Below are 24,282 nucleotides of genomic sequence, written 5' to 3'. Positions count from 1 at the left end.
TACGGCAAACTGTTTCCTAAAATAAGTTTTAACAGCAAATCTCAGACTCTTATCACTGAACAAATGTATTATATTGCTGTATAACTTCTACAGAATCATCATAAGATTATTCCCTACTCTAAGGTAGAGACTGAAGATATACACATATATTTTCATGCTATGTTCTCTGATTGTTTTCCTCCTGCAAAATTTGGAGACATTGTGATTTTATTATTATATACAAATTGTTCAGCATTATTATACAAAAATTTTTCAGAGTTGGTTGGCTTCTCTTGAAACCCTGACATTTATACACAATTTCCTTATGTATTTGAAAAGAACTATTATTCTAATGGATAAAAGAAATCTGGGAGAGCATTAGTAGAAATCTTATACATAGGAGAAAAGTCTTTAAAACATAAATGACCAACAGCACAGAGTATTAGCACTTCAGTCACTTATCAAAGCTTTCAAGAAAGAATCAATTGCAACCCAGCTCTTGACAAAGGCTCATTTGAGACAGCTGATGTCTGACAGAAAGAGCTGAATGAACAAGTTTACTACGTAGGCTTTTTCTCTAAGCTCTATACCTGTTATGAGTTAGATCACGAAAAAAAGGAATATCTAAGGGCCATATCACCTAAAGAACTACCTTTACTGAAAAATGATTTAACATGGAGCTCTCTGTTTTTACAGGGGAGTGATATAAGAAACATCTATTTAAAGTGATCTATTTTACACAAAACAACAGTAGAAAAATAACTGTTTATTATATTTCCTAATGATTGTCAAATAAAAAATCATGCAATAAAATTCTTCCTTGAATTCAGTGCCAGGAAATTTTGAGATGAACTATTAGGCTTCCTTTTATCAGACAATGAGAATTTTAAATGGTAATCTGTAAACTCTAAGGCATAGTACCTGGTGCATAATAGAAACTCAATAAGTATACATTGTATGGATAGATGAATGAATGAGGATATGCCTATCACATTTCCTTTTTCTCCTTTAGCTGCCAGAATTACAGAGTTGAATTCAGTGTTTATATATAAAACTTAGCTTATGTTTATTTTTTTTAAAAATCAGGTGGAGTGATCATCTCCAGCAATGTTCAACTGCCAGGCACAGGCAAAAGGAAGGTGAATAGTTGGGTTTAACAAATTGAATGCAATGGAGGAAGACAGAGATGAGGGAGTTTAAAGTATTACAAGGAAGTGATCATGATGGACCTTAAAATTTAATTAGGACAAGGAAGGAAATGAAGGTTGGACACAGGAAAGGGTGGGTGGAGTGAAGTGGTATGGGTCAATAGGTTGAAGGGCATGATAAGACAAAAAAAATTTTAGCACTGGTGACACTGAGCAAGTGAGTAGAAAAGGAAGTGCTGGTCAGAGCCAGATGTTTGAAATCCAAATATATAAGGTGATACAGTTTCTATTTATGACCACATCTAAGTGTGGTGAATAAAGAGAAGAAAAAAGTTTCTCTGGAGTTGGACAGGTCTGGGAACTGAGAGAAGTATCAAGAATGATAACAGGAGTAGAGATGATAAGAAGTTCAGTTATTGTTTATGAGTGATAAAATTTGGGAGAGTTAATAGAATCCAAACTTCAAAAAATCTTGTCAATGGCAGAGATCTGGTTTAATAACAACTCAGACCCAGCCCATTCTGGACCATCCCATACCTGAAATACTGCTAGGGGATTTTAGTTGACTCCTTCAGTTCAATAGGAGCCAATAATAAAATTACAGACTAGAATTGAGCATAGCATCAGACAAATTTCCTCTGAAGCATTATGCTCGATTCTGCGCCCCTTTAGAATGGACTAGGTCTAGACACCCTACCATACGAGGAACAATGGAAGAAATAAATATACCTTGGTTGGAAAGGTAAGAAAATTAAGACAGACAAGATAGCTGTGGTTAAACTGATAAAGGACTATAATGAAGAAGAGAAGTTAGGCTTATTCCAGGTAATTCCAAGGCCAAAACTAGAACCAAAAGGGAGAAAGTTGCAGAAACTCTCTATGGGAAGAAGCACTATAGCAAAAACCTTTCCCGGCTTTTAGAGCAGCTCAAAAATACACTATCTTTTGAAGCTTTCATTTCTCTGTCCCTAGCAGTATTCAGGTAGAGACTGTAGTAATATCAGTTAGACATAATATAGGGAAAAATGCCTGCACAGTTGCAAATTGGATGTTAACTAAGAATGCTTCTAGCCCACAACTCTAAGATTTGGTGAATTCCATGTTTATTTGTTACCTGAGCAAAAGATCCATGTCTTATACTTCTCTTATATCTCCCACAGGGCTATGCACAGTTATTTAGTACAACTTTGCTGGTAATAATCCAGCTTGACAAGGTCATGGGACAAGAAGCATTATGTAGCAGAAAAGCACAGGTAGATCTGGGATTTATATCTGGTACAATCACTTGCATGACCTTGGGTAAGTTACAGAATTTCTCTGAGCCAAAAATAGTTTCCTCACATGTGAAATTGGACTTTGCCATTTACCTTGCAGAATTGTGGTTAAATGGGTTAATGTATATAGAGTGAGGATTAAATGAGCTCATATATATATAGTGTCTGACACATAGCGGGGGCTTAATGATTGCAGTTATGTGTGTGTTTTTTTTAAAGCAGTGGTGTTAATCTTGATCTTAGCTATTGACACTCTAGAAGCTCCCATCACAAATAGCAAGAGCTTGAAGGACAATTCTAAGGGTAAGGAAGATGCCTTTATTGGTGAAAGAGGTGGAAAATGACTGTGGCTTCCTTAGCTATAGCTCACTAAGGTCACTCTGACTAGATCACAAGCTGGTAAGGGCAGTATGCTACAATCTACTTACAAACTTTACTAACATTCATTTTTAATCTTGCTTATATTGAAAACTATGTGTTCAAGTCATCAGAAAGTCACAGAATTTTAGAGATAAAAAGTTCAAATAGGGTCACCCCTCCCCCATTTTCATAGAAGAAAAAAAATCTAGATGTTATACCACTTGCCTAATAACCCCTTGTTTTTCATAATCCTAGACTGACTCTTACCTCTTAACTGCCCTACATTTTATGACTGACATATGACTGTCCACATATAAACAGTGAAGAAACAGTTGTACTGAAAATCAGTCTTTTAAGAATAGCAACTGACATGTTTAAATGTGAATAGGTTTTGCTTTAGGAACTAATAAATAATACTTACATAGCTTTTGTAATGTCCAAATAATAAATTTTTGTTGCTGTGGCTGTTAATTAAGTAACTTATTTGGGAGCAGCTCAGAACCTCCAATACCTTATTTGAAAGTGGGACTGGGAAATATAATTTCTCATATTGAGATATAATAGTCATAGCATCTTTATTGTTCATATAAACTTGCCTCATCCCTTCCTTAGTTGAGATCTGTAGAGAAGTATGTTAAAGAGGACTTTCTTGGTGCTGATCACATATTGAGGAAAGGAAAGATACGCAGAGGCAACAATTTAGGAGGATTTAAAAAATTGTTGCTGTGGCTACAGACTGGGTCAGCCAACAGCAGATAAATTAATGGATGGCTGTTTAAAAATCCCTACAGTTAACTCTTGATTTGTAAATAATATAAAACTGTCACTTTATTACTAGAATGCAATCAAATACAAAGATACAAACATATGCTGAAGGAAAGGATACCAAACCTATTCCCTAACAAATTACCCAAACATGTAAGAAATAGGATTTCACCTCACTCTCCAATTCCAGACTAACAGTTATTTCCCCTTTCAATTTTTGGTGGTATATTTGGCAGATCTGATCATTAAGATTATTGGGCACTAAAACCTTTTTGCGCATCTATGTAGACTGACAGGCAAATACTGGAAAAATGTCAGAGGAACCAGTTTCCATAGGTGGTTTTACATGACTGAACTAACATGTTTCTGTTACAGCTTTCTCACTGTTTTACTACCAGTATTTATGAAAGAGAGAAATGTGCTACCAATTTAAATGGCATAGGTGACATGATGAGTAAAAATTCTTCAGAAACAATCATGAATATAAAAATTATCAACATTGACAAAGCAATTAAGAAAACAAATCTCTTTAGATCTTATCAATTTCAGATAAGAAGAAAAGCAAAAGACATGATGGGGTATATTACTTTAAAAAATATTTTATTTTGGAAATGTCTTATTTTTAGGATTTGTTTCATTAGATAACTCATGTTTTGTAATCTATATATATAAACTGGATCGAGTACCTCTGGCAGTCATATTCATTTGAATCTGTATACCCTAAAATACGAGAATAACTAGCTACTGGAAGTGAATATTTGCACATAACTATACATGAGTACACTGCAGGGAGTCACAGAACAGGTAAGGGTTTGGCAACACAGCACAAAGGGGAGAAGTCTTGGTGTGAAGCTCAAACTTTATATATCTTGAAAAGGCAACGATTCTTTCAATTCTATCACTCTCAAAATCAAGATCCCTAGAATACTCAAAGCACAGAGTGTTTAGGAGAAAGACCAAGAAGAACGCCAAGAGAGTAACAAGAAAAGTCTAGTGCATGAGGAAAACTGGATTTCATAAAAACTTAAATGTTCTTTTCGACTATCTTGTCAACAGTATCACCTTGTATTGTTCTTTCCTAACAACAGTTTTCATGTAGACTGTGAAAACAGACAACTCTATCTGAGTTAAATATATATTTCCCGAATAGCATTAATTCGATTAATGTCAAGGAAATAATTTTTTTTTTACACAAATGCTTGATTCAGATACAATGCATGCACCACCAGGCAGTTATGATTGTAGTATTAGGTAATAGTGTGGGAAGTATCCAAATCAGAGTTTAAAAAGCTTGTAAACTGGTAATTTAAAGTTATCTCAAAGAACACTTTTAAAAGGATAATTGTCTATTTTAAAAAGAGTAAAGAATGTATTATAAACAGTTTAGCCATCATCTATATACAGACTGGCTTCTTCTCAATTGTAAGAGGCCATCACCTTTTATCCTTTCCCTCTTTTCCTTCCTTTCAGTACTATTAGGAAACTATTCACAAGTGCACCCTTGGACAATGCTGAGCAGTAATTATGACTTGCTGACAAAGAGATATGAACAATTACCGAGCCCATTTTGAAACCCTACACTAATAAAGTCATTAGATGCTGCCCTTGCCATGATCCTTCTAAAAGCTTCTGAAGTTACAAGAACACACGGCATTGTTTGCAGGGACAATTGCTGCTGGCAGAACGCAAACCTTGAGTTAAACCATGCTGCAAATTGATCTTGACATTCTGTTAAGACCGCCACTAAAAATCAAAAGCAGAGGAGAAAAGGAGAAAATGAGTGGGTAGGATGTAATCATGGAACAGGAGGGGTTCCTCCTCACCTTCTCTCCTCCCTCTTCACAAAACAAACCAGGGAGAAAATGACAAACTCTCCTAGTGTTTTAGAACCTTTATTTTAAAGCATTAATTAAGCCTTGACCTGGGATGTTTAGGATGGCAATACATTTCCTTTACAAGTATGGGAAGGAAAACGTGTCACAAAGGAAATAAAGAAGTTTGGGCAAAACTATATGGAAACCTGGCATGAAGGCTCTCTGGAAGTCTTAGTACTCTGACCACAACATGTCCATCTGTTTCATCAGCTACTTTTGCAGAATCCATATCTCTCCTAGGGTAGCAGCTGGATATTAACATTCCTTGTGTCTCCCATGCAGACCCCACACCTGGGCTATATTTGCTGGATCAAATGGAAGTGTAGGGCTAGAGTAATATGGTCAGCTAGCTTCAGCCAGGCATGAACCAGTGAGTAGTTTGGAATTAAGGGTAAGCCACTGTGATGGCAAGTGCAGGCAAAGACAACCTACTGATAAGAGATTTAAGCCAATTAACTCTTGCCAAAGATTAAGTAATGTGGAAAACTATCACTTGAATATTAAGGCTAACAAGTACCTGTCAGCATAGCAGCAGAAGTCTACAGTGACCTGATATACTGCACCCAAGTGCATTAAATTCAAAAGCTAATATTGATAGGCAAGAGAATTCTGTCTTTGAACATTGGTACTAACTGTGTATGCAAAACTTAATACAAAGCTATGTCTGTTACATGCAACCTGTGTAACTCAGGCACTGTCAGCAATTCCTAGGGAACACTGCTTAGAAATAGTGTGCAATGCCTGATTTAACACTGTGTAGCATGTACACTGATGTGCCACACACTTTCAACTCAGGAACTTACACATAAGCAACTTATTTTTCAGCACTCATAGCCAGCTAATTACCCAGTTGGCACTATCCTAGTCAAATTCAATGTTTAAATTTTCTAGAATTAGATAATCTAAAACAATACCTATATTGGATGTACTAAGTAAGACATTTGCCATGTGGGCCTGTTCAGAACAAGTGATACCCATTAACTCACTTATTACTGGTTAATACTGGTGGTTTATTGTGCCACATATGTTATATGGCTTTCCTTCATGAAGCAGCTTCGGTCCAGAACCTGCAGTTCAGCACCAAGGGCACTCATGTACCAATGTTCTCATTACCCAGTCCCAAACAGCTCTAATAGAGGTAAGCAAATCAATACTTATTGTGCTAGTTCTCTCTATATTTAATTCTGAAGGTGCCCAAATGGACCTTTGCCTACCTTCTTGGCACAGCTCATCATGAAGCCAGTCCAGTATTCCTATATATCCTACGGGCATATTTACTTTAATCAATGTCACCACCAGTGCAGAAGGCTCAGAGTACCATCTCAAATGGCCCCATTTGAGAGGCCAATTACTTTAGAGATATCATAGAGACTTGGTGAGTCTGGGGAAGAAACTTTGGAACCAATGGATAAACTTGTCTTGGTTGGAAGTCAATCCTCTTTCCAGATGGTGGGTGCCTGGGGCACATGAGCATAGGCCACGATAGGCTGGGGTGCTATAGTGCCAGCAGAAGACGAGGTACCCAGTCTGGACATTTTTAGTTCTGCAAGGAGAAGGCTTTTGAAGGCTTTGCTTTATTATTCCTATTAATGGCTGTGGGGGGAAAATCGCACAATTAGAGGGATATGGTAGCATTTCCAATGCTCTTTCTACTACCCAAACTGGTCTCTCTTATCCATTATGTTTCAATAAGCCTATGAGAGATTATTGGTTTTTTTTACCAATATAACACTTATTTTTTAAAAGGCACTTTAATGCATTGAGATTATAGACATAGCTCCCTTGGGGAGCTGACAACCTAGCAGGGAGATAGACAATAAACATTCAGTATAATGAGTGCCATCAATACAAGTTAGTACAGTGATACCATGGGAGCATATAGAATGTGCATTTTTACCCAGACTGAGGCAAGGGAAGAATGGGAAGATGCAAGGCTTCCTAGAAGTGATATGTGTTCTGAATTTTAAGAAATTATTCTTTCATAGACCAAGCATTCATTCACTACATTGTGCTAAAAATACTTTTCTGCTCCACTGTCCGCCTATAAGCATATGCCAGTACCAGGATGAATCATTAACAAAACAACTTTTTGGAATCTGTCCATCCCGGTTCGTTGGCCTTAATCCTCAGTTTGGTTCAGACCACACAGGATTACATTTTTTCTCTATTTTTTCCTCTCTTCCACAATTCAGATAGCTAATTATGAGGTTTAAAATACCAATATCCTTTTATAAGAATAGCAAATACCTGCAACCCAACAAACAAGGAATGCTGCTAATATTAAAAATCTCTGAATAGAAAGAGTGAAATTCTATTATCACCTTCTTGTGTCATCTCTTTCAAGTCCTTCCCTGGCTCACTCAGGTAGAGTCACTCAGTATGAAGTTCACCTATACTCCCAAAGCACCTTGTACATATTTCATGTTACATATTAGCTCTTATGTCTGTCTTGCTTACTAGACCATGAGTGTTTTAAGCATTAGCACTGTGTCTTTTTCAACTTTTCATCCTCAGTGCATAGCACCAATCCTGGTTCATATTAAACATTCAGTAAATGTTTATTCAATGAATAAACATGGAGGAATATATACTTTTCTTAAGATATTTTAGCCACTTCCAGAAGTGATATGCAAGATCTCTTTGTTTACCATTATCTGTCTGTTTTTAGCTCTTTCTTTACCGGCATATCCTACTGTTTCTATCAGGATTGTTGTTCAACTGGATATTTGGGAAATTATACCCTCTAGCACCTCTCAAGACTAACAAGGGCTTTCTGCCTACTGCTTTAAGAAAGAACGGCTCTGAAATGCAACTACACATGGCAGCCAGTAAGACTATAGAGAGTTTTCCAAGAAAGACATCTTATTTAGATATACAATACTGAAATTATAAGCAACATTCTTAAGTGGAATTAGAAGAATACATTCATTTGCCAAATTTTTATTGTTTCTTTCTCCCAGAATTTTGTAAAGTTCCTTGTTTAATGAGACAAATAAAATAAGTCCTTCCAGAAGATCACGATTTAGTGAGGAAGAAATCAGGCAAGTAATCACTACTGCTAAAGTCTGATGTCTCAGTTCACATTTGGAATGTTCCAATATCAATCTAGAAGTTATTATAATCCATTATATAGATATAGGTTGGTTAACTTAAGTATTCAACTTAGAAAGTTACTAGAATCATTTTGAAAGTGGGAAGTCCAAATCATCAACACTACAGGGGTGGATACCAGTGACATTCTATAGTTCTTTTTTATTCTAGTTTGTTAGCGAAATCAGGTATTCTGGTTTGTTAGCAAAATCAGGAAATTTGACTTATAACAGCAATTTACATTCATATTCTGGTAACTTTACCAAAGCATTCACTTAGTTCAATATCCTTCACTTGTCTTCTAGAAACAGGAGAGATTCACAGTAAATTATGGAGGACTATTGTTTCTGGAGGCTTAATCCAAGTATTTTTTAAGCAAAAATAAATTTGCTTGGCAAGTCCCTTCCTGTCTTGGGCATCAATGTCTCCAGCTATCATACCAGAGGACAGTCTCAGAAAACCACTAAGGAAGCATCCAGGCTAAATAGCTTATAGGCTTAGGACTCTTGAAACTTATATGATTAGCCTGAACTAGGATAACTAGATATGGGACCAGACAAGAAATACACCAGGAATTTATTTCTAAACTTTAACATTTGTCATAAAGAAATCACAGTTGAAAGGAAACCCACAGCAACAATCTTATTTGCGATGTCTAGACATCTCTTCTGTATTTCCACATATTAATTTGTCCCATTTTAACTACCTGGTAATAGCAAATGATGGCACAAAAACTTTTGTTATATAGACCACTGACCAATAAACATTAGTACAGCAGACTTCTATTGAATTGAGAGGGAAAGTTTTAGGTTTTGTTACTGTTAATCGCATCAAATGGATGATGCAATCAATTTTCATGACAAACACTTTTGAATAAATGTGATAAAGATCCAAGAAACATCACAGAGATGGAAACTCAAATAATTGTATTAAGATTAATCTATGGTAGATGGTAAGAAAATTGTGGCTAAAGCTAAACTCTTTTGGGGGGGCAAGAAATCAGCCTAACTTATAATTTTGTATATCAAAAGGTAATTGACTTTTACTCTCTCTTAGGAATATGCCATTCCAGTGAATTTTCATCTTGTGTTTGTAAAATGTGAATTTTACCATAGGCCTTAACTGTAATAATGAGGAGGTGTACATGAGCAGTAGCTACATAATTTTACTTATTACTTTATAGAGAGAAATGTAATACCTTAACTTTAAATATCAATAGTTTTTAATTTCTAATATGAATAGAACTTGACTTTGAATAAGGACGTCAAGTATCTTAAATCCCAGGAATTATGTTCTCTTTCTCCCCACTGCCCTGTTTCTTGTTGCTATGTTTATTAAATTCCTAGATGTTTCTATTTAGTTTTTAATATCATTTCTTTTTGTTTTCATAACAGTAACCTAATAATGGGATGCCACATTTTTAAAAATGTAGATTGAAATATCCTATCATACTTCACAGTTGGTCTTGCAATTCACTGGGAAATAGCTCTAAAGCCTTAAACAAGGCCTTTATTTTGTGTTTTAAAAAAGTGTCATAAGGAGTTAATAGGACACAGCTGTACTGGTTCTTTCTAATAAGCAGCTTCTGTCGCTTTGGTCACCACAGGTGTCTCTGTAACCTGCAAACTCTTATTACTAGTGTATCAAAGTTGTGCTACTTAACAGACTTCTTTAGTAAAACATAACAAAGCAATTACATGGCTGTTGATTGCCAGTCAAAAAAAAAAAACCCTCAAACACTACTTTTCAAAAGAAACTACACTGCAATTTTTTGTCATTGTAAAATAAAAGGAACTAAGGAATTAAATGGAGGATAGAACAAAATAACAGCAGGTAGCCCGCTGAACTTAGCCACTACAGATGGTTTAGAAATAGTGTTTCCTTCTCCATCAAGTTGTGGATAAAAGGAAAGGAGGAGATTCCTTACTGCCAGTGAATGGCAAAAGATTTAGCCAAGTCTCCAGTCTATGTATTTTGCCTCATGAAAGCCCTTCGATGCTGCATTTTTATCTGTTTTTGGCACTGCTTTTCATCACCTTTAACTGAGTGTGAATAATAACCTGATTTAATTTAAACAAATACAGGTGCTAAAGGTTCTTTATTTATGTATAACAGGGAACATTTCCAAGGCAGAACGAAGTCATCCTATGAAATTTCCTAACCATTTACTTAAAGAAATGAAGTATTAGATGAAGAAATTGCTTCAACATTCTTTTGCTTCACATTTAAGAGAAGAATCATCTTTCTTTTCAGATTCAGATTACATAAAACAAAGTCTGAATGATGAGCAAAAATTCAGTGAGCCATAAAATAATAAAAAGACAAATCAGATGATTTCTAATTGTTCTACAGTCATTTAAATTAGGTAACTACAATAGGATTGCCTTGAAATGAATGAATTTAATCTCCCTGTTCATAAACCAGCAGTCTGTGATGATGATTGTGTTAACACACCCAAAGTAGCATCACAGGATGTTACGGCCACATGTGTAATTAAACACGATGAAATACATTTCAGATGGCAAACTCAAATAGGTAAAATATGAATAATTATTCATCACTTACAGATATTATGATTAACAAACTAAGTAAATTTATCCTGACAGCTAGGAAGGGGATTTTTTTTTTTTTCCCATTGAGAATATGGATGTAATGCTGGCTGTGTGCAAAAGAATGTGTGCAATAAAGCGATTACATCAATTAGCATATGCTAGAGTTAAGCTATTACCAACTCCAATGGACTGGTCCAGAATGTCCTGCCTTCATCACTGGAATTATTAAAAACTAAACTTACTAGTAGGATTATATATTAGATTTTCCTTGTCTTTTCTGAATATTATTAGAAACAGATTTTAATATTCAACAACATATTAGAACATAAGAACATACAGTACATAGGAAGGTACTATATTATTATTATTGCAAAAAGACAAGAACAATGTATTTTGGTTTTTGGTTTTCAGGTTATTCTTGAATTTAAGAAATCTTTTATTAGTTAAGGTATTTTTTCACAATTGAAAATAACTGCATGTTAACTACAACACATAGCTTTTATCTAATTAAATGTAATAATAGAAAATTTAATGCTGAGGATGAAAATGTTTATGATGATAAGAAACCAAATACAATGATGACTTTTAACAATAAAAAAGCCCAACTTATAACTTGTGAACAACAGTGTTACCTTGCTCTGTTGGCGTCCTTTGTCAGGTCCCAAGCCCAGGTTATAAAATTTTGACTCAGATAAGAGACGATAGATTCAGCACAAAGCATTTGTGAGCAGAACACGTTGGTTAATACACTTTCATCGTGGTGGAGGTAGACAGCAAGAAGCTTTCTCTGAAAAGAGGGGAAAAGACTGATGAATTAAAATATGCACTAATTAAGATTTCTTGAATTCTGGAAAGGCACAGTCAGTCAATATAAACAACAGTAAAAATTAAATGCTATTCCCTAAAAGAGTAACTGACACCTGGACATCTACTAATGTGAATACATTTTGTTTCCTTACACTCTAAAAAGGCTAGGATGATTGTATTGTTTTACAGACTGCTGTCGCAGATTCCTGTTAACATGTGCAGGCCTATCTCAAGCACAAATTGCAACAGAATGGCATTTTCTTTAAATAAAATGGAATTACCATTCTTTGTATTTAACACATACTTTATATGTAAAGAGAAAATTAATTCTGAACTATTCAACTATACAGAGAAAAAAATACTGATGAAGATTGGATGCCAAAATCTCTTACATATTTTTTGTTTTTAATCTGAGCACTAAATAGTCTCTTCTACTTGAAAGAAAAAGGTCTGAAATAAACTTGTTTTAGTTCCACAGGTAATTTCAAAGCCCTTAATGTGTTCCCATGTCAAAGTCCTTACTTAAGAGCATGTGACATCTAATTGCCATTTGAAAGGATGATAGAAAAATGTTCACTCCACATGAATTCTTTCTAGTTTATATTTCAGAAAATGTCCAGTGAAGTTTTTCATATGGAAAATTATTCTTTCCCTTTTGCCTGATAAAACTTGCTTTCAAGAAATGACATCTGCTCTCTTAAAAGTATCCGCTGTAATAGTTGGATAATCAATAAAATAACTGAAACTAAAAACTGAAATTGAGCAACATAATTTGCAAATGTCAGCTTTAACCACAACAATGATGATTAAAGAAACTAAATTGTCCTTAACTTTTTGGTGCTACCTTGGAGAAGAGCTGAGTTAAAGAACAGTCAGTTACCAGGACATGGAAAGATAAAATTTTATGGTTAAGGACAATATACACATTTAATCTGTGAAATTCTGGTGAAGGAAAATTTCAAGGAAGCTGTAAGAATGTGATGATGAAGAAATTTGCTGTGTGGGATTCTAAACAAAAGAAGGACATTTACAGAAAAAGGGCTCATGTAGATGAAAGTCTGATGCTTGGAATTATCCTGATAAATAATCCAAATAATAATCCTAATAATCCTAATAATAATAATATTTTCTTCAAAGAGAAATTTTGCACTAGATGAGGGTGGCCAGAGGTACTTTAATCCCCAGAATAAACCTGTAAAATAGTATTCTTAACTTCATTAGCCTATGCGGAAATTGAGCTTTAGAAACCTGACTTACCCTAATTCTAAAGCTAGTAAGTAAGTGGTACATCTGGGATTGGAACCCAGACTGACTGACTCCAAGCCTAGTGTTCTTTATTTGGATACTGAAGCAGGGAACCTAACTGCACTATAGTCAAGACTTGGAGAGCTTGTAGAATATTAAGGCACCAGATGCTCATATATATCAGTGCTTCCGGGGCCTCAGAGACAGCATGTAATGGGAATAAGGACAAAATGCTTCCATGTGTCCATTCATTCATTCATTCATTCAAGAAGTATTGGTTAAAATATTCTTCATGTCAGGCCCAGCAGGAAGCAGTGGTGATTAAATGCTGAACAAGAAAGATTTAGGGTTTTTTCATCTATGTTGATATATGCAGATACCAGTAGCTGGTATCTAGGAAGTTTGTAATCAGATACATTGTTGGAGAGATACTTATCTAGAAAATTCCTACTCATCCATTAAGGCTCAAAGCAAATGCCTCTGGGAAGCCTTCCCTTCAGGCAGCATTAAGAGCTTCCATTTCTGGGCCTCTATCTCTTCTATTTTAGTATTCCAATTGTTTACCAGTTTCCCCTCTAGACAAAGTTTCTCAAGGGTGAGGACCGGGTCTCTTTCAGTCTTCTTTGTATCCCTAAGTTAGCACAGGACTCAGCATGTTTGAGGAAAGAAACATGAATGCTGATAGCAACCATAGCCCTCTGGCAAAAAAGACACCAAATGGTAGCTGCAATGCCAAATCACTCTTAGTAAACAAATCTAGAAATCTGCTGCTTTAGGGAAAGGAACATGAACCTGGCAGCACTAACAAATTCAGAGCTCCTCTTCTTAGAAGCTCTCTGGCCCAACAGACAGGGGGATGTCAACCTCTAATTCTGCTTGATCGTATCTCAGCAACTACCTTTAATGAGACACTGGGAACAAGAGAGCTGTCCACTTTTGAATCAGCATATTTCTAACCAAACAATAGCAATGGCTAAATCTTTAAAATGCCTATTTCTCTCAAGAACACGGCAATGGAATATTTAGACTTTGGGAAAGAGATTAGCGATTTACATTGCTATCTTACTGATTTAATTTAAATGCTCTTCCAGACCAAACACACATGTGCTGAAGAGGCTACTAGGAAACCCAACATGGAGAGTTCCCTATACGTGCAGCTGACAGTGTTGACTGAAACTAAACTTGGAAATCCAGGGCACTAATGCACAATATCAAGCAATAAAACAGCATCTCTTTGGCAATATTTAATTTAAAAAAGAAGAAAGAGGTGGGCGAAGATCAGGCACTGTTTTGGAGGATCAACCATTCTGCATTTCAAAGCATTGGTCCCTGCAATATCCAGGTTACTGTGCTAGAATCTCGACTATTATATCGCAGTTGTGAGAGGGAGGGCAAAGATGTGTTTACTCAGTGATTAGGCCCTTAGAATAAGCCTCTAGCTCCTAGAGAGACAGCTCACCACTTATTCATTTGGGCCAATTCACAAAGCCTAGGAAGATTAAACATCCATGCTGAGAAGACAAGCGAATGCAGACGGTGAAAAAGAAATAAAAATTCTTTAAAAACTCTGAGATGACTTCATTATTTTTCCACAAGGAAACTTTAGGAAAGTGTTTAGTTAGAGAAAAACCCACATTGACCTCTCTCTAAACCCTTAATCTTTCCTTTGTGGTGGCATTGCTTTGTGGTAAGCGACTGGCTCGCCTCACCCCTCTTTTCACTAGAAGCTGAGAGAAAAAAGGCTCTGGAGAAACAGTTTTCGTTCTAGGGACACAAACCCCTGACACTGTTAAACATGAGATGCCAGGAAAACACACTTAAAAAAAAATTCTCACTTTAAGCTCTAAACTGTGAGAAAGGAGATGATACAAAGATATCAGAAAAGGATCTTCAGGTTGGGGGTACTCCCACAGTAGCTTTCAAAAGAGAAACTGAATAATCTTCAAATAATCTTTTCTCTCAAACACAGTAAGCTTTCAACAAAAATTTTTCTTCTGCTATTATGACAGTAAAAATAAGCAAAATATAAAGGCTCAATAATATGTAAATGCTACTAAATTTGGGCTACATAAATCTCTGATTAAATTATAGGCACACCTAAATGAACCCCAGACTCAGATTTCTGATTACTTTATTGAGCTCAACTAAACACAGTCCAAAACAGTGAGAACTGCATTCAGCATATCAGAAAATTGTTTTTGTGAAGAAACGGCATCTAGTACATAGAAAAAGCATAGGAAAATGTTTTGTTTTCCATTACTATAACCATTTTTCCCTTTGGCCCATTAATAATTTAGTTCAATAACATTTACAGAGTGCCTATGTGTTAGGCATTGAGAATACAAAGATGAATAAAACAAAGTTCCCTTGCTCTCTAAGAGTTGGGGGTGGGGAGGGGGTGGCGTATGGAGAAAGCAAAGAGTTAATTGCAGTATCATATGAGAAGCAGTAAGATTGGGGCATTAAAAAACCCTACATTTTATTTGTCCTTCCTAATTTGGCAGAGAGGTGTAAGTCTGGCTGACGACAAAGGCAAGCAGCCCAGCTATACTCTCCTCAGACTCCCTCTTTGTGATCTAGGTTTTGGTTAACAGTTAAAGGAAAGTCTCCAAGCATTAAAGTAACAGAAAGCTCTGTGCTAAACCCAGTTTTGCCACTCACCAGCTGTGTGACTGTGGGGGTTAGATGGGTGTTGTAACAATTGTGGATAAAGTAGGTAAAGTGCCTATTTACAATGCCTGGCCCATAGTAGGTGCCAAGTAAAATGCAGCTGTTAGGATCAAGATTCCGGAACTATCCATGCAAAATAAAGGATTTGAAAGCCATTTCAAGAGAAATGATAGCCATGAAAATGTATGAAAGATTATACAGCTCCTTCATTTCTCCTACTGGCCATAGTGTTTGGGATGCTTCATTGTGTCTGTGCCTTCAGGGCCTCACTAATCTTCACATTCAAACCCAGGAGCTAAGGTACTAAGTTGATGCTTAGGAAGTGCCAAGCTGACAGCAACCAGTGTGACTTGGCCTTGAGCTACAGTAGCTATTGTATTTAGACACTTAGCATCACAGAACCACAGAACATTAGAGCTGGAAGAAATGAGCTGGCTATGTCTCAAAATAAGCCAGGCACAGAGCAGACACTTAGAAAATATTTGCTGATGGACTGAAAAGGAAGTTGTCTAGTTTCATTTTAAGTACGAGAACATCCATAATCTGTGTGTTCAATGATTTTGAAGTTGATATGACAAACGATTTCTAGAAATGGTATTTCATAGTTTTTTCAGTATAAGAATTAAAATAAATTAAAAATAATTTCCTTTGTATAAATTGGGAGCTGATTTTATTTCTCCTCTTTCAGTTTCCCTTCTCCTTTTCTATCATCATTATCATCACCATAATAATCAGAATTATCGCTGTTCTTTTCTTTTAAGTTTGGGGGTGGTTTACTGACACAACCAACTGATATACTGATACAACAATAAACACTCTTTTATATTTTACCTAGATTTATCAATTATTAACATTTTGCCATATTTGCTCTATCATTCTTTTTATGCTTCTTTCCCTGAAACATTTCAAGTTGCACATATCATGACACCTCCACCCTACTTTAGTGTCTGTCTCCTAAGAAATAAGGACATTCCCTTACATAACCATAATTTCTTTAATCACACCTAAGACATTTAATATTGTTTACAATATTTACAAGTGAATATTGCTACAATCATCTAATACAGAGTCCATATTCAAAATTCCCCAGTACCTCAAAATGTCCTTTGTAGCTGTCTTATTTATTGTTTTAAATCCAGGCTCTAAATAGGATCATCCTAGTACACTGCCCATTTCCACAATCCTGTTCCTGTATATGGATATTCATAGGTCCAGCCCAGCACCCAACCATGACTCAAGATAAGCACACTGTAAGAATAGAGGCAGGGCAGCATGAAGCTACATTGTCTGGATTCAAATTCCTGCTTTGCCACCACTCAGCTGTGCAACCTTGGGAAAGCTACTTCTCTTTTCTGTGCCTTGGGTGACACAGTTCTGGAAGTCCAACACTCTGTCTAGATGGGAGTGATGACATGACTGCTATAATAGAGGTGGTCCTAGGGTCTAGGCATGAACAACAGATTGGCTGCTTCTTTATGAAGGTGATACTTGAGCTGAATTCTAAATTTAGGTGATAGTGAGGAAAAGAAGAGTGAAAAAGAGGAAAAGCAAAGAGAAAAGGTTGGGAAAGGCCCTGTGCTGTCAATGGCCTGATGTGTTCAAAGAACTCCAAGCTAGTAATTTTTGAAGAGTGAAGAACCAGAGTGCAGACGGATTTTGGAAAGAATTGTGACACTTTGCATTTTTTGTCTCCCAAAGCTGAGTTTAGGGACCAACAGGTAGCAACCAACTAGAGAGGTTCCAAAAGGAAACAGCCAGCTACTGAAGATGAGGAGATGCCAGGATGGTATCTTCTTCCTCTCACTTCCTGAAGCAGATGTTGGAATGGCACTCTTGAGGACACGGATGTACTTGAGTCTCACAAAGGGAGAACTCTCATATGAAAGTCACAGGTTAAACAAGCAAACAAACTGAAAAGCCTAAAGCAAAATCAAACTCTCTTCATAAAATAAGCTGACAAATGTTCATTGGGTATAGAGCTTTATCAGTTTTCATTGTTCAAATGGTAATACTCAGGTTATAAAATACCTTTGAGAAAGATAAACACGTCTCTATGAATAAGGAAATTGGAAGCTCAAGTGACTGGCTGTTATAGCAAACTGTTTTTACTTTCCTTTTCTGTGAAATATTTACTTATATTGCTTGCCCATATGGGGTTGTTGTCTTCTTTTTATTGATTTTTAGAGTTCTTCATAAATGTATATACTAGAGAAATTAAGTTTCCAATATCTCTAATAAAGATACTAGGCACTACTTAACATCAGAAATACTTTGATTTTCTTAATACAGTTATTTATAAATGATTGTAAATTACAAAGCAAATATAAAACCAACAGATTCTACTGAAATGCTTCACAGAGGAAAGAAAGGTCAGAACACATTACTGTAGGTCTATGACAAAAACAGTATTATTCTCTGTTTTGTTAGGTACTCCAAGAAGGGTGTGGGAGAAACAGGATACTAGAAGATACACATGTATAAAAAGGTATACAAAAGCTAACAGGCTGTGAAATGTAGGAGGCAAAAAGTTTGTAAACTACACTGTGCTATTATCATACTATGATTTTCTAATCATCGCCTGACACCTCACAATTACACATATACAAACGCACACAGTTGCTCAGTCTCTGCCACCAATTTCTCCCCTCCCAACCATCCTACAAACTGCCACCACATTACTTATTCCTCTGACAGTGTCACCCTCTTCTTCAGAACTTTCAAAAGCTAATCACTACCTAACAATAACAAAAGTCTTTAGCTGGCATTCAGGGATTTCCATGATGAAATCCCAATCTATTTCTCTATTTTAGCCCTATTTCCTGCTGCTCCTTTACATGTACCAATTATGCAGGCCCACTCATCTTCTCTAACATGTACATCTGAATAACTTGGTTACTGTTAAGGTAAGGAGTCATTATTCCAAGGTGGGTTAATTGCCAAGATATTTTAATCTCCATTTCAGAGAAAATAAAATGGAGGCTTATATAGCTAGTCAGTATCAGGGTCCAGTTTCAAATCCAAATCTGCCTGATTTATTCAATGTCCATCTATTATAAGCAAACAATCTTAAAGCTGTTTCACATACATTTTGAAGACATTTTACTTATATTAATTGCTTGTTAATCCTGTGAGGTATGTACTACAATACAAATTTTTAAATTGATGCTCAGAGAGATTGAGTAACCTAGTTTTAATAGCACACAGCAAGTAAATGGGGACTCAGAATTCAAATATAAGAATTCCGATTATTTCTCTTTCTACCATACCTTTTATCTTTAAGTGAAAATGTTTAAGATTAGATATGGAACAAACTTCTTGAATTTACAGATGGAATACTTAAGAGATCCAATTTAGCTTTTTATCCCTTAAAAATAGGTAATATGAATAATAAATACTTTCTAGGGACAGGGAGGGCTCTTTGAGAGAAATGATACAAATATGAATAAAGTCTACTAAAAAAAATCAGCCTTGCTTTTGATATTTTAATAAATTTTACCTATATTGCTTTTCAAATATGGTTATATGGTTCTCAAAAACATGGTGAATAGTAGTAAATTGAGAAGAATGTTTTACACAGCAGCATATCTTAAAACTAACTTAATTATTAACTAATTAAAAATAATTTTATTATAAACACTAAAGATTTTTACAATTTTAATTGGGTAGATCTGATTACTCAGCTGGAGAATTAGAGGCAAATTCTAAATATGATGCTAACAATATACTGTATAGTGGAAATATCTAACTACAGAACAGTATATTTGGTATGGTTGCACTTATATAAAACTTAGCAATTTTTTTACTGATATATATGTTTGGAGACTTTTTCAAAAAATCACATTTAAAAGTAAAAACATTTAATAGTGGTTATTTTCAGGTTTGGGATTATGAGGCAACGCATTTTTCTACTTTAAATGCATCTGTATTCTTTTCTTTTCAACAAACATTTTATTTGTATAATGAAAACACATTTCAAAACATTATATTAGCATCATAGTTCTTATCTCACACATGTGCAGGATGCTGTCCTAGCTGTCATAAAAAATTACTCTAAAGACACTGTCTGCCTTTAAGGAATTTAAATTGAAAAGACAACAAAGACAAGATGAACAGACTGGGCATATTTTCCAAAGCACAAATAGGTTTGTTTGCCTGATTTTTCTGGATGATGGAGTGCTAGAAACTCACCAACTGCAGTTGTGGCTTCCGATTTGTATAGAGCTTATTTTGCCTAACAAATATTGACCAGTGATAGTTATTTAGGTTTCTTTTAACCTGAGGAAGTAGAAATAGCACTACTTTAAAACGGGCTGATTTTTAAAAATGAATGTAATAAAACTTGATAATGAACAAGCACTGTTAAAAGCAAAGCATTCATCTTAGTGCTATAAATGCTTAAATGGGTTCTCAAAATTCCTCTGTGGAACTGTTCTTGGAGCTAGTTCATGAACAATCAGTTTTGTTACTTTATAACATTTCTCAAATTTGTCCAAAACTGTTTAAAAAGCACCTTAGCCATGATGCTGGGTGCATTTATTAATAGATCTCATTTAATCCTCAGAACAACCACATAAAGTAGATATGTATTATCATCTTTTTTTTCCCCTAGATTAGAAACAGGCTCATTACTTGTTTGGGAACAGAGTTACTAAGTGGGAAATCAAGACGTAAAGCACTGGTTTCCTTAATTTATGTATAATATTTGGAAATAGCACTGGGTGTGAAGTGAAGATCTAAGGAGGTGTAACAGGATTACTGATATCAAAGCCCATTCTTCCAAAGGGCTGCTGGGAAAGGAACAATCCTTCCCATGGGACATAAACCCTGGCACTGGGATTTTTATTGCTGTTGATTTTCAGTTACTACAAATGTCTAATCATTCTCTAGGGTACTTTTTGTTGTGAAGAGAACTCAGGGACAGCAGAACTGAGAGGTGGGGAGGCTCTAAGGAGAAAAAGAAACTTCTTTAAGAAAGTCCCAGGGAATCATGGTGTGGCCAGTGGTAACTCTTCTGCACATAATTAAGGAAGCTAACCACTGGCTCTTACTTATCTAAAGATAAAATATAAGCTTCATTCAACAAATATTTTTAAATGCCAGGTAATGCCAGGGCATCACAGTCCCCTCCATGCTCCTGTTGCTGTTCCCAGCCTCATCATACCACGCAATCCAACTCTCTGTCTTGCACTTTTTTGCTCTCTGTCTTAATTTTTTTGGTTTTAATTCCCTCAATTGTAATCTTCTGGACTTTGCTTTTGATCTTCCTTCTGTTTAGAATTCTGTTATTTGCCTAAGTTTCATTTATCTTCTAAGATTCAGGTCAGAGATACCTCCACAAGAAATCTCCCTGAATTCTAAGGCAGATGAAGTACCTCTCCTCTTTGCTCCCATAGCATGTTACACTATATGGATCTATTTATATTGTCTTATCTTCCCTACTAGACTGTGAACATGTCAAGGGAAGGAAACCTCTACATCCTAGGTCCTTAAAAGGCATATGAGACATAGTCATGGCCTTCAACTCAATGAACATCCCTAATAGTTAAGGGCAAGGGAGAAGATCATAAAACTGATCAACCCACTGTCAGAAGTCAAAACTCTGTCACAATATACTTAAACACAAGAACTTAGAATACCTGCTTCACTGAAGTTGGAGCTCTGCTTTGAACAGTATTGTAAATTCCTCATGAAAAAGGCAGAAAAAACTATGAGTACTCTCACCAAGTGCTCTCAAATGAAATCAGTCTGAAGCAGTTTTCATTAAGATGGATTGAATGTGGCATCGTGAGAAACACTTTATCAAATGTAGTGTTTTACTTAGTGATTAACTATATACCAGTTGATGAAGCTCCCCAAATCCTTTGTAATCCCACCACTCCAATAAACATTTAATGAGTATATAAGTTCAAAAAGCCTAGCAGAGGATTTAAACCTTCAATCTTGTTTTTATTTACTCATGGAACTCAATTTCTCACTTCAAGTGAAGAATGCTGGTGCTCAAGGCTCATCTGTTGCCCTGGTAAAATTAATGTGCCTCCCACAGTTTAAATTAAACATGCGATGTTTAAGATGAAAGAAATTTAGTAACAATGGCAGAGTATCGGTCATTCTTGCCTTAAAATATTTGAACATCAGCAAACTGTTTTCTTAAAAATGATTCATTCAGAAGTTTAAAAAATATATTGAAAACGATTTGTTTTCACTCTCAAATGTACAGTCTGAAAAGGAGAGATGAAGTTTGAGGATTGAATCCTGTAGTATAGCAGTTAGCACTGAAAAGCTTCTGGAAGTAAGGTGATAGTAAAACACACTTACATGTGTTGGAACACCTGTACTCTCATTTGGCCTCCACTACTTACCCTTGATTTGTCTTTGGTTAAGTCATGTAGCTTTTCTGAGCTTCCTCATCTCTACAATGAGAATATTGATATTATATATCCCCATCTCACCAGTTTGCTGTGGGGTTCAAATGAGATATGCATAGGAAGAAGCTTCATAAACCACAGAGCACAATATAAATCTAAAGTAGCAGTGCTATTTCTATTCTTTCTATACAATCCTCTCTAATTTTGAAAGGAGATGTATATAATTTGGTTGATGACTATAATAAATGTCCCTGCTTAGATCTAATTTTGAATAATTTACCCATTCTGTGGATGAATTTTACTTAAGTTTAGGGCAATGTAATAAATGATACATAAACTGCTGTTGATCTTTAACTTGGGAAAGAGAAAAAAGGAAAGAAAAAAGCCCTGGACAAGGGGAAAAAGATAAAGACAGTTTAGGAGTCCAAAGAGGTCAATGGATTTGGGTATCAATCTAATATGAAACAAAACACATGAACCAATGATTTCCAGTTGTTAAAATACCAACACAGTCATCAAAAGCAAACAATCAATTGTTTCATTAGAAATACCCAGAAGTTAATAAGAGTTTACGTTCCTCTGGGAATCATCAGTCTGAATATATCCAAATGCCAATCTACTATACAAAGACACTCAATAAAAAGTTCTTTCATCTATTATATACTGTATATTTAAACAATGTATTGTCACAAAGTTATAATGTTTACAGTAGCTTTTTAAATGGAATTTAAAAGATGTCTATGCTCATTTGGGAGCTATATTTAGGTTATAAAAGGCCCTCACATCTTCCAGTTACTTCAACTGCTTAGCAATCTTATTGGAAAAGCAGAGACAAATTAATCCCAAATACATTCTTATCCAGGAATGAACTGAAAAATAGATTATTTTAAAGCTATAATTACTCTTTCAAACATATTTATGTTCAACAATAAGTGATTGTTTAAATATAATAACATTGCTGTACAATGAGAGACTTAATAACCATTAGAAATCCTGTTATAATAAAGTATTCAGCATTACTTACAAAGCATTCTTGCAACAAAAAAAAAAAAAAAAAAAAAATTGACCTGAATCTAACAAAGCTTTTAGACTTAACAGCCATTTCTCGGGAAATAAAGAGATAAAGGAACAAGTTAAATCATATCACAAGGAAACAATCACACAAATCCAGAATCTGGAACAATCTGTAAATCATCCAGCATGATTTCTTCACAAAGCAAATGTCATAAAAAGGGGTGGGTGGGGGAAAAAAGCAGGTGTCTGCTTAAAAGGGTTTAAGAAATCTAACAACCAAATGTAATTTGTGATCCTTGAGTGGATCACGGTTTCCAAAAAAAGAGTCAACTGGTGAACTTTGAATATCCACTGGATACTAGATGACATTAGGAAATTATTGTTAGTATGTTACATGTGACAATGGTATTGTGATTCTGTAGGGGAATGTCATTATTTTTGGAAAGTGCATGCAGATGTTTTCAGGGGTAAAATATGATGTCTGTGATTCACTTTGAAATGGCTTAGCAAAACATAATTAATATATAAGAGTATCCTAAATGTTTTATGCAGTTTAAGTTTTAATAATTTCAAAAGTTTAATTGCTAAAGCTCCATTAAAACTTCGGGATGCCCTGTATACAGAAGAAGCAAATATGGCAAAATTTTAGTAATTGTTAAATCTAGGTATAGGGGATTTAAGTGTTTATTGTACTACTCCTTTACTTTTTCTGTATTAAAAATTGTTTTAATAAATGTTAAAATATTATAAAATATAATTAAGTAAATGATCATATAATATTAAAAGGTGAAGATACGCTGTTTTAACAGGATTATAACATGACCAATTTTATATTAAATATGCATGTGTGCTGAATGAAATAAATATATGGAAAGAACATATAAAGTTAATCTGTGTTAGAATATATTCTTTTAGCTTTTCAGTATCTTCCATAAACCTGTACTTATGGAAACTATAAACCTGTATTACCATAAATATATATTTCTTCAAAAATAAAATCCATTTAATATAGATTTAATAGTAAAAAATAGATGTTTAAAATTGCCTTTACAACGGGCTATTCCACTATTCTTAGGGTAGAGAACAGTTTATGTTTCTTAATCTACTTCACTGAACTGTCAATGATAGATCTAAGCTTG

The 24,282-nt window shown here is 35.1% G+C and overlaps 1 protein-coding gene across 8 annotated transcripts in view; it reads right to left on the bottom strand.

Moving 5' to 3' along the window:
- The window catches only part of FAF1 (Fas associated factor 1), a 494,094-nt gene that overhangs the window by 100,042 nt on the left and 369,770 nt on the right, over positions 1 to 24,282 (bottom strand). For all 8 annotated transcript variants that reach the window (XM_073789929.1, XM_019937835.3, XM_073789930.1 and 5 more), the window contains one exon: positions 11,675 to 11,829. In XM_073789929.1, the coding sequence (XP_073646030.1) occupies positions 11,675 to 11,829 (155 nt within the window). The remainder of the gene's footprint in view (positions 1 to 11,674; positions 11,830 to 24,282) is intronic.

This window comes from Tursiops truncatus, chromosome 1, assembly GCF_011762595.2.
Source record: "Tursiops truncatus isolate mTurTru1 chromosome 1, mTurTru1.mat.Y, whole genome shotgun sequence".
NCBI lineage: Eukaryota > Metazoa > Chordata > Mammalia > Artiodactyla > Delphinidae > Tursiops > Tursiops truncatus.
Note: the sequence above shows the minus strand (reverse complement) of the source record. Positions and strands in the feature narration are given on the sequence as shown.